Source organism: Coenobita brevimanus, chromosome 47, assembly GCF_032717465.1.
Source record: "Coenobita brevimanus isolate Jiangsu-jjx chromosome 47, ASM3271746v2, whole genome shotgun sequence".
Classification (NCBI taxonomy): Eukaryota; Metazoa; Arthropoda; class Malacostraca; order Decapoda; family Coenobitidae; genus Coenobita; species Coenobita brevimanus.
The window spans coordinates 34,217,458-34,230,032 of record NC_137000.1 but is presented as its reverse complement, the minus strand read 5'-3'; the positions used below and the strand labels follow the sequence as shown (position 1 = coordinate 34,230,032).

At 42.3% G+C, this 12,575-nt stretch overlaps 1 protein-coding gene across 1 annotated transcript in view; it reads right to left on the bottom strand.

The window, feature by feature from the left end:
* The window catches only part of LOC145399142 (uncharacterized), a 313,723-nt gene that overhangs the window by 111,676 nt on the left and 189,472 nt on the right, over positions 1 to 12,575 (bottom strand). The window contains exons 18-19 of the mRNA XM_080271880.1: positions 6,116 to 6,311; positions 1,069 to 1,244 (exon numbers count right to left, since the gene is read on the bottom strand). Of these exons, the coding sequence (XP_080128006.1) occupies positions 1,069 to 1,244; positions 6,116 to 6,311 (372 nt within the window). The remainder of the gene's footprint in view (positions 1 to 1,068; positions 1,245 to 6,115; positions 6,312 to 12,575) is intronic.

Here is a 12,575-nt window from a genome sequence, read left to right as displayed (position 1 = left end):
CATTCGAACAAACAAACAGCTCCTGGCTGACTGTGACATAGTTTTCGTTTTGTTCATTTATCAGCAGACATAGCACAAATTTTGTGGCAACACAATGCATCTTCAGTTTTTCAGTTAAAATCATGTGGCACAAATTTTTACTGATGCCTACTTCTTTGGAAACTTCACGGATGGTCAGGTAACACTTTTCATGGATCACAGCCCATACTTTCTTAAATGATCACTGTCTCTTGATGTGGAAGGCCATCCAGATTTGGGATAATTTTCAATGGATGTTCTTCCCAATCTGAACCACTGGAACCACTTGTGACATTACATCCAGCTCAAACAATCCTCCCCATACGTCTGTTGCAACATATGAAAAGTCTCTTTGAAAGTTTTACCCACTCTGAAACAGAATTTCAAACAAAACTGTTGCTCTTCCAGATCCTTCATTGTTGAACTTGCAGCATATCGCCAAGTGCACTAGTGACTCGTTCACCTAAGTGTGTGTACCTCGATGACTAAGTGACGTGGCATGATGCAGTTAATGTTAGACTAAAGCTCAAAGTTGCCATTACACAGCACTCCCATTGCAATCACACTGCTCTGGCTAGTTGGTGTGCTATTTGAAAAGTTCAGTTTCTTTTTGGATAGGCCTCGTACAGTACATTCAATAACAGCTGCATTTCCATTCCCCTTCTTACTCGATTTCTGCATTCATGCTATACCAAAGTCTCGCATACATAAGCTAATGTGGTCACTAACATACCTTTATACAATCCTCCTGCAGCCTCCACACTTGGACCTCTGTTTAGAATCAAGGTCTCTATAGTACAAGCCATTTTTCTGCCAGTAACACTACTCATCATTTCATCTGCACATTTACATCCTACCCAATGCTGCCTCAAGGTACCTATGTTACTTTGCCAACTCAATTCTCTCTCCATTCACCAACATACCTCACTGAATAAGGATTTTTTTTTTTTTTTTTCACGGTAAGGGGGGTCACTCCTTACACAATGCAGAATCAGACAAAATGAAGGTAGACAGACTACCAAAGTAAAGTAACAGTTAACACTGTCTGACCTGGGTGGTTGTGTGTTGGGCATCAACAGTCTGATTTCTCCACTCCATCTGATTGTGAGAATACGTCACTAGGTACGATGTAAGAATTCCATTAGTGAGGCGAGGGCGACCCCAAGACAGGGTGGCATCCTTGGGGCTCACAGCATCCCAGGTCACATTCACAGGTGCTGTGGGAACTATAAGAATGAAATCTATTAGGTTATGGGGATAGGTCAATAGAAAGTGGAAATTTTACTGTTACACAATGGTAAGTACATCATACAAGAATTACTAACTCATATAACCGGACATGACAGCCTTATTTTACACTCACGCTCTCTCATTTTACCCAAAATGTAGCTAAAAACAGGCTATTGTTACTACACTCAACCCTCCATTTCCCAGACTAAAAGAGGGGGAAGACCAGTCCAGGAACTCCAAAAGTCCGGGAATCACAAAAGTCCGGCCCCACATACCATGCCCCATACTTTTACCATACTTTGTCCGAATTCTCCGATATTGTCCAACAATTATCCCAATATTCTAGAGCATTCTGGAATGTAGGCTTCCTATACCAACATAACTGACACACACAGTAAATAAAATAATAACACTGACACAGTAACATAAATATAAATGCAATACATACTGAAATAACATAAATATATAAATAATGCCACAAGTTGGAAAGAACTGGTGGGGTGAAGCAGGATGGTGGCCATGATGCTTTTCATGTATGAAAATATCTTTGTGTGTGTGTTACAAATGGCCTTTATCGAGTCTAAACCTTGCTAAAATTATATTGTGTTGTGCAGTAGACTACTTATAGTTTTATATGAAGGAATAGTGGCCTGACTTTTGTGAGAATCACGGACTTGTGCGGGCACACATCAGGCATTTGATAATATTGACCGGCCTCAGCCCATGTCTGTGAAATCCAAAATCCGGGAAATTGGGGTAAGAGAAATGGAGCGTCGAGTGTAATTATCTCATAATTTAACAAGACTATGTACAGTGATCCCATGGTTACTGCGCATTACTGGGTCTGCACATAGTGCGTGATAACGAAATTGCTATCTATCTATTGCCAGATGCCTCAATCCCGTTCGGGGTGGCCACAAACAAATCGCCTCCAAGTCGCCCTGTCCCACGCCATTTCACTGTCCCGCTCCCAACTCACCCCCCCCCCTCTCTCATATACCTCTCCACTCCATCCCTCCATCTCATCCTCAGCCTCCCCCTCCCTCTTCCCCCCTCCACCTCACTCACATACACTCTCTTCGTCAGTCTTTCACCCTCCATCCTCTCCACATGGTCAAACCACCTCAGTGTATTCCTCCTAACGCTTCCTATCACATCCACATCCACACCACAACACTCCTTTATATTCTCATTTGTCAGCCTGTCTCTCCATGTGCCTCCACAGGCCCCCCTTAAATAACTCATTTCCACTGCTCTCACTCTTGACTTGTGTCCTTCCAGCAAGGTCCAAGCTTCACTTCCATACGTTAGAGTTGGTATCACAATACTGTCATGTAGTAACTTTTTCACTTCCATGCTCACTTCCCTGCTTCTTATCACTGCTTTCAAGGAACCAGCAACCTTTCTTCCCTGCTGAACCCTTTCAAGCACTTCACCCTCCAAACCTCCATCCTTACTCATCACACTACCCAAGTACTTAAACGTGCTCACATTTTCCAATTCCTCACCATCCAACCTCGCTGTACATTCACTGACTTCACCTCTCTCAAAGACCATCACTTTACTCTTCCCTACATTCACCTTTAGATTCCGTTTCTTACACACTATCCCAAACTCATCCACCAAGCCTTGCAACTCTCCTTCGTCTTCACTCAACAACACAGTATCATCTGCAAACAAGAGTACTGGGAGTTTCCAAACACTGCCCTCTCTCACCAGGACCACTCCAACATCCACTACCCTACCTTGTACCTCTTTTACTACTCCATCCATGTACAGATTGAACAACCATGGAGACATGACACATCCCTGCTTCAACCCAACCTTCAAAGAGAAAAATTCACTCAGTTCACCATCCACATGCACTGCAGCCTTAGCACCATCATACATACTCTTCACAGCATTCAACAACTTCCCAACTACTCCATATATTCTTAATACTTTCCACAATCCTTGTCTATCCACCCTGTCATATGCTTTCTCCAAATCCATGAAAGCTGCATACAACTTCTTTCCCTTCTCTAGAAACTTTTCCACTAAAGATCTAAGAATGAATATCTGATCTACACAACCTCTTAACCTCTTCTCTTCCTAAAGCCTCCCTGTTCTTCTCCAACTAATTCCTCTGTTCTTTCTTTAACTCTGTCAATAAGTATCCTACCATACACTTTTCCTATTATACTAAGAAGACAGATGCCCCTATGATTACCATACACTTCTTTTTCCCCTTTTCCTTTGTACAAGAGAATAATTATACTTGACTTCCAATCCGCCGGGACTCTCCCTTCCTCCCAGGCCAATCTGCACATTTTCCACATCCATTCTACTACTATCTCTCCCCCATACTTCAGCATTTCACCACACACTCCATCAATTCCTGGGACTTTCCCCAATTTAACTTTCTTCATTGCTTCCACAACCTCTATCCTACTGATTTCTTCCTGTCTTCTCATCTCCCTCCTCCTCCCAGCCATTCCCCAGCCACTTATACTTGCATTACTTCCATCCTGTATGTTCAACAATTCCTTAAAGTCTTCTCTCCATCTGCTCACTTTTTCTCCCTTCTCCATTAGTAATCTACCATTTTTATCTTTCACTCCCCTGCTAACTTCACTTCCACCCTGTCTTACTCTTTTCACCTCTTTCCAGAACATTTTCTTACAGTCCCTCCACTTTACACTCCAAGTTCCTTCCAAATTCCTCATCTGCTCTCTTCTTACTCTCTCTTATTAATCTTTTCACCTCTCTCTTTCTTTCTATATATAACTCTCTCTTCCGCCTCTCAACTTCTTCCACGCCCCTATTTCTCGTCCATTCATTGTCTGCTTTCTTCTTTTGTGCCACAGCCTGTCTCACCTCTTCATTCAACCATGCTGTTCCTTGCACACCCCTCCGTCTTCTCTTCATCCCACACACCACATCACATGCGCACATATTTCTTCTGTAAATATCCTGCACACACCTTCCACGTCTCCCATCTGCTCCAATTCATATGTGCCCAATTGTTCCTCCACTTCTCTCTTATACTCTGCCTTTTTCTCATCCTCTTGTAATCTTTCCACTCCCCTTACAAATACTCCTTCTTCCCGTCCGTCCCTCCCTTCTATTTCTCCATCCTAATTGGACCTTGATTGCATGACATCAAAAGCACAGAACGTGAGGATTAATCCTAATTGGTAGTGGGCGCTCCACTTGTAAACCCAAATTTTCCCTTTTACAACACTTTAGACTCACTAAATACATACATACTGGTATAGTAAGCATCAGAAACATACATAGGTAAGTTTAGGTTAAAAGCAAATGGTGAAAAGGACACAATAAGAAAGAAACACATACCATAAAAAGACCTGAGATGGGCCTGAGGTATGGGATTCTGAGGCTAGGAGGTGGAGAGTTAGTAGTTTTTCCACCATCTAGGATTAACTCCCCCAGTAGGGCCTCATCTTTGAATCCTCAACACCATCAAAAGCCACTGATTTTGTACCATCAATGTTGGCAGAAACCAACTCAGGTGCACAATAATGATGTTTTTTTTAGCCAAAACATGCACAATAACAGCAGGAATGCAGATCTTCATCTAGCAATGATAATGAAAATTATTATAATCAAGTGCAATATAACCAAGGGATCACTGTACTCCGATGAAAAAAATATACAGTTAACTCGCATTATATGGCAGGTCTGTTAGTCACGGTCTTCTAATCCATAGTAATTTTCCAGTCAAACTGTGATCACTTTGATACCTCGCAGCAACCAATTTGATCAATTTGACAGCAGCAGTTGCTGTCCCAAGTGACTCATTTCTGAGGAGTTTTCCAGGTTGCGGTGTCATTTACGCTATTCACGGCCAGAAGCCAATCATATTCAAGTATGACAAGCCAATCACAGTGCTTCCCACCTATGTCTAGTGGCAAGCAAATGCACTAGTCCACCCTGCTGTCCCCACTACTACCACACTCACCTCGTTCTGAGAGGCTGTAGTGTGCCTCAAGCCCTGGAACCCCTCCCCCTCCCCTGTCCACTTAAACATAGCTGTCAGTTGGAGTCAGGTAAGAGCTTTACAGTACTGTTCATTCCCACAAAATACATGCACTACATATTGTTTCAAAAGGGTGTTAGTGTTCACTGGTGACTAATCGGGTGTAAGTATGGAGGTAGGGGGAAACTTTGCCAAGAGGTTAGACTTATAAGTAATTTCCATAAGTTATGTTACTTAATATCCATCCATCTATTATCCAATTCTACGTTGCCCCATGAGGAACGTAGAAGCCCGGGGCTATGCAAGTTGGTCCTGACATTTAAGACAAGCGACTGGCCTCACTCATCCCTGAGTGGCATATGTAAGCAATAAACCCCAAACCACCCCTTGGATAAGAACCTTCACCAGCTCAATCTGACTGGAGTGCCATAATTACCCACTAAACCACCAGGCAGCAAAATTTGGGTATATGGTTACCACCTAGCATAGTAAATGGTTTCCTGTCTTGTCACTCAGTGTAGTCACCCACAGACAGAAGGAAGAAGAAAGAATGAAGGAAAGAAAGACAGAAGGGGGAGTGTAAAGTCACCCATAGGCAGAAAGACGTGGAAAGAATGAAGGAAAGAAAGACAGAAGAGGATGGAAGGAAAGAAGGATGAAGTGAGAGGAAAGAGCAGACACCTGACAGCAGCACTACATGACATGAGGGGATGGTAAGCACCCCCACCTACCACAATGTGGAATTTTTAAGTCACAGTACGTATTTAGACTAAAATAACTGTGAATTACCTGCGCTGCCTGTATATATATCTAAACTTCCAAAATAAATACACTTCTCAGTAATAATGGAAAAATTGATAACAATGATAAACAAACATAAACACAAACCTCCTTCTTTAGTAGTGATACGGCGAGTTGTTGAGGGACTGCTGGTATGGGTTGTGGTGGAAGCAGTGACAGTAATGTCATAATTGTGTCGAGGCAGCAAGTCCACAATTTTGACCCGTAAGCGGGTGACTCGAATGTACCTCACAGATTCTTCCTTCAATTCATCATTACTTGTTGATGATGTGTCTGATGTCCCCTAATAAAAGAAAGCCAAACAGATCTGTATAGTAACAGAATAACCATCGTTTTTATCATACTCTAAAGTCTGAGTTAATCAGTATCTAAAGAGACACTACGCAGATATTATAGACTGTTTTCTGTAACATAAAATCCCCATTAATATACAGTAGTATGATCTGTATGGCCTTAATCACAGTTACGGACAATCCACTCAAAATCTATCTTGTAAACTACTGTGTTGAAGTAAATGTAGATATTCATTACCGCCACTTACAGAAATATGATTGACATGATTCTGGAACATCATAATCAATGTTTCCACATTACATCTCTCATTATAACTGAGATCTGGTACCAGTAATGAAATTCTGGTTCACTAAAGTTCATTTTTTAGGTCCTACAGGATAATTCTGGAGAAATTAGTTCTGCTAATCTGATTCAGCTGCCTAATTCTGGCAAAATTCTGTTTTGCTCTGGCTTTAGAAAGGTAAGATTTGAAAAGAAAAAAAAACAAAAAAAAAAAAGTGGAAAAAGAGGTGGGACCTCAAATAATACCCCTCTTTTAATGAGTTCTAGAAACATGGTGCCTTACTAAGTACTTATTCTTTCCAAGCTAATTCCATTGCAACAGGTAATGTATTTAATGCAGAAGAGGAAATAAATATCAATGAACAAACGTCTGCAGAGGGACCTACATTCTGTGCTCCTTATCAGACTATTGTATGTCAGTTCAGGCACTGATTAGTGTTCTGGTGCATGGATTCATCAGCATTTTGATTGCCATCAATACATTCAAGTGCACAGGTATATATCACCAGGACGCTAGTTAAGTGAGAGAGGGAGGGTTGGACTAGGGTCTAATTCCCCATCTGGTGTGCGATCCCTGAGGGTGGGGAAAGATTAATGCACCTTTAAGGGTGGGATGTTCTAGGCTTCTGGTCCCAATGTGGGGAAGGGTAAACAAAAAAGAAACAAACAGCAGACCATCACTGAAGGTGAGAAGTAGATGACAAGAGAGGAAAAAAACAAAGGCTGAAAGCTTCTAGAATGAGAAAACTGCTAGCCTAATTCTCATGCAAGGATGATTATGTCTGCTTCATAAGGGGAGGCAAGGTGTGAGTATGATCCTCCCATAAGAAGCATCTGCCTAAGGGATAGATTGGAATTTCATTAGGTTCTCCGTCCACACCAAGAAGAAAACATGACAGTCTGATGGGCCACTGAAGATGAGCCAGCATTTAGGTTCAACTTGTAAATGGTGTCCTGCCACACATCAGGCAGCTGAGGGAGCATAATGCTCCACATGGGTAGCACATCAATGACCACGGGCACACGAAAACCACCACACCACTCATCCCATGAACCTTGGTATGTTGCAGATGAAAGTTAGGAGAGAGTCGGAGTGGGTGGGACAGCGCTGCCAAGGACCAGGCTGCCCACTCCACAAACACTCTTCTTACAGACTTTACACAAAGAGTTTTTGATGGCATCAATTCAGCTAGGTTATCACACAGAACACTCCTAGTCACACCAGATATTAGCAAAGTTTTTGATGCCATCCCCTGCCACAGCTTCACAGGCAAAAAATTCAACACAAATATGCACAATAACACAAAAAGATGGCTGGCAAACTACTTAGCAGGCAGATGTGCACATGTAACATTTGCTGGTCAGTCACTGAAGAGCAGAAACTTCACAAACAGCGTCCCTCAAGGATCTGTTTTGTCCCCTACACTCTTTAACCTTTACAAGTATGACATACCCACATCCCACACACCACTGACACACATAGCTTCCTATGCAAATGACATTACATTTATATGTTCACACCAAAAAGCAAACACAGCCACAAATATCCTCGAACCTTACCTCAACACACTGCACGAATGATTCACCACAAACAGACTCAATATAGTCCCAACCAAATCTACAGCGACCCTTCTCATAAACTGGACTGCAGAACATAGTCACATTCCACACCTCACCATAAACAACACCTCCTTAACACACATACACACACACACACACACACACAAATGAGAGAAGAGAAAGATTTGGGAGTGCTGGTCCAAGATAGTTTGTCACCAGAGAAGCACATTAACAAGATAGTTGGAGAGACTTATAAACTCTTGACTAACATAAGAGTAGCATTTCATTATATGGATGAGGAGATGATGAAAAAATTGATAGTGGCCACGATCCGCCCCAGGTTAGAATATGCAGCGGCAGTGTGGTCCCCACACAAAAAGAAAGATATAAACAACACTGAAAGAATACAAAGAACAGCAACCAAGATGGTCCCCAGTCTGACAGACCTGTCATACAGAGAGAGGCTGGAAAAGATGGATTTGCCTTCCTTAGAGGAAAGGAGAAAGAGGGGAGACATGATTGCAGTGTTCAGGACCATGGTGGGAGTAGATAAAATCGACAAAGAAGATCTGTTTTTATGGGATAAGAGAGCAACATGAGGACACAGAATGAAATTGAAAAAGTCAAGCTGATTGAAGGATATCAAGAAATATAGCTTTCTTTACAGAAGTAAAGACTTATGGAACAGCCTGGACAAAGAGACTGTCCAGTCTAAAAACTTAAATGAGTTTAAAGCTAAATTTGACTTATTGAGAAACAGCGACGGAAACCCACGAGCATAGCACATTCCGTGTATATCACAATTAAGTTAAATGCATAAATATTTGGAACGACTTAGACAAAGAGGTGGTGCATGAGAAAAACATTCATGTGTGTAAAGGTAGACTTGATAAATGTGGATTTGGAGACAGGACAACACGAGCACTGCTCAATTCCTGTATACTACAAATAGGTAAATACACACACACACACACACACACACACACACACACACACACACACACACACACACACAAAACCCTTGGTGTACCATACAATACATCAATGTCTTTTAAACAACACACCACAAACATTAAAAATAAATTTGCACCAAGACTGTCACTTGTCCATACAACATTTGGACACAACAAAGAAACCACCACCACAGTATACAAATAATATATATATGTTCTGTGATGAATTATGCAAGCCCTGCTTGGGCTTCTAACCTCATTAAAACACACTACAACACTCTACAGACCATACAGAACAAGGCCCTAAAAATAATCACATGCTGCACAGCTACTAAACCTACAGACCACCTACACCAAGAAACCAAATTCCTCAAAGTCAAGGATCATCTAGACATGTGAGGCACACAAATTTTCACAGCAGCCTCCACAAACCCACACCATCCACTACACTACATGGCAGCACATCCACACACACACAACGGAACATCAAAACTACATCCAGCACATGATATCATACACAAATACCGTCATCTCTCCCCCCTTGCCCACCTCAAACCAGCTTCCAGAAGCATATGCATACTCAGATCACTCACCGCTCCATTCAGTCACTTAAAGACAACACACAGCTGCATCCACGGCCTCATGATATCCATCTTTCTGAATCCCATCTCTCTCGTGAGGGCAGGGTCCACTTGGCCAGGCTGAGATGTGGCCATCATCCAGCCCTCTTGAGTTATCAGAAGAGACTGAATGACTCCATTGCTGATGCCTGTCCAGGATGCAACACAGCACCCCACACTATTAAGCACATTATGGAAGACTGCATTGCACTCAATCATCTGCACCAACACCACAACATTCACTCCTTAAGAACTCTGTGGGAAAGCCCAGTCTTGGCCGTGGCTTTCCTTAGGGACTTGGGACTGTTCGGCCAGACTGCCTAGGGAACAACTATTAATACTACTACTACCCACACCAATGCTCCCAAGCACACATGTACAGAAGGAAAATACAGGACAGAAACCCTAAATGAAGGCCAGAGAGAGCAAAACACAGGCTAAAAAAGACACTGAGAAAAGACATATCAATGCCAAGAGAAGCTGAGGAAAAGGAAAGAGTACAAAAAAAAATTATGAAGAAAACTAAGTGAAATCCAGTGAGCACGATTTGAGAGAGAGAGAGAGAGAGAGAGAGAGCACTACTGGAAAAGACTGCCCAAATCAGTAAAAAAAAAAAAAAAAAAAAAAGGAAGGAAGGAAAGACTCGCAGCTGATCCACAAAGACTCTGGTATTTCAGGGGGAGGTGGAAGATCTTTCAAAGGCATACACAGGGCAACAGGATGAAGCAAGCCAAAATTTGGAGCTGTTTCTTATGGGGGTGGTCAACCAGCCATGCATTCAGAAGTTAAATGAATGGCTGATGATTGCTGTGCACTGAAACATTAACCAACACCTGGCCAGGCATACCAAAGTCAGTAATCATGAGGAGGTCCATGGGATACTGATGCTCTTGCTTATGTTTCTTCAAAAATGTTATTTTTATCTTCCAGGCAAAATATAGTTAAGCCTGCCTAATCTGGACTTGTTTTATTCAGAAAGCCACTTATCGTGGACTAGCTAACCACTCCAGACGATACCTGCTCAGACTTGTGAGCTCTAGATGCCACCTGACTCACCCACAGATTTACATTTATAAATAACCTTGTGGCATCACATACCTGCAACATAATGCATACTACAGTATATACTGTATTAGTATTTATGCACATAACTGACATTCACACTTGACAAGGCAAATATAGTCATGAATGCACATATTTACGATCTAGCCACAAGCAGAGCCTTGTAAATAAATGCTTGGGCAGTTGAGTACTGTGCATAACAGTGAAACCTCACAACTCATGCTATGCCCATTGCTCAAATTCATTTCCCACAGCATCATCCACATATTTCACGAATAACCCCTCAAATCTCACAGGTGCATAACCACGGAAGCAGTGCTGCTGGCAGGACCACGCCAGATGTTACAGCTGTAGTTTAACCCCAGCCTATCTGACTGAGCAGACCTATTGACCAAAGGTATGCAATTTCCCCCATGAGGTTGTCCCATAGGTTCCCTACACCACCGATGTGTGTGTCCTAGTATGGCATGTGCTGTGCAGAACTCCATTGCATATTATGTTGTGTAAGCCTATTACTGTATACAAGCTGGGCACATGTCATCTGTGATTCTATCCAACCCAAATCTAAACTGGTTGCAGAGAAGGGCTGGGTGATGTCCTACTCGAAGCCTAGATAAGTGAATTTCATCATCTCTATTTAAGGACATCATCTCATAGGCGGCTGTCAGGAAAGGGGGCTGGAAGTATGGTGTAATGATTGAGGTGCTGTATTCCACTACATATGAAGTGAGTACATATGTTGGAACTTCTTCACTGATAGTGTTGGAATGTCTGGAAGTGGGAAATTGTTGTAGGGAGTTTGATAATATTTGTGTGGTGATAGTATATGTGCCTATGTGTCCTGCATATCGCTGTCATGTAGTGACAGGGGTGCTGTATACTGGTACCTCATTTCAAGGTATTCTCTGACAGGTAGGACTTCAGTCTCTGGGTTTTAATGGGCTGTGGGAGTGGTTTTGGTGGAGGCATTGGTGATGCATAGGGTACTGTTCTGTATGGACTGCAAGGTGTTGAAGTGGGTATTTGCTTTCTCACGTGACTTCAGAAATGGATTCCTGTGGGAGATGCTGTATGCCAATGATTTGATGTTGACTGCAAAGAATGAAAGGGAGGAAGAGGAAAGATTAAGGACGTGGAGAGATGCTATGGGGCACAAAGGCTTGAGAGTAAATTCAGATAAAATTAAAGAAAAGCATTTGGGAGCTGAATGCCAATTGCCCGCCAGAATATGCTGTTGGTTGTTACTATTTTTTTTTTCTAATGCATGGAAGAAGGAACTAAAGACTAGGAGCCCCAAAACTGTTCCTTCCAAGAAAGAAAATAACAAAAACAATACGAAGGAGAGTCAAATTCAAGATCCGTTCATTTCGAGATGCCTGGACACACTGCATTTAAAAGACTGGAGATCACAGGAAGCAGGAAATACAGACAGAGGGAGACAGTTCCAGTCTTGACCAGTTGCATAAATGAGGGACTGGAAGTGATGGTTAACTCTTGCATTAGAAAGCTGGACAGAAAAAGGATGAGAGTTTGTAGCCAGATAGGTGCTATGCGCCTGTCGTAGAGGTGAAGGGATGCACGCAGACAGTTCAGAGAAGCAGTGACCATTGAAGTAGCGAGAGAAAAGAGATCTATGCACCCGTCGTACAGGTGGAGGAATGCAAGCAGACAGTTCAGGAGCAGTGACCATTGAAGCAGTGATAGAAAAGAGATAAAGCTGCAACAGTGCAAAGAGACAGAGATTAAGGGAGCCAGTGAGAGGAGGAGAGTTAATGA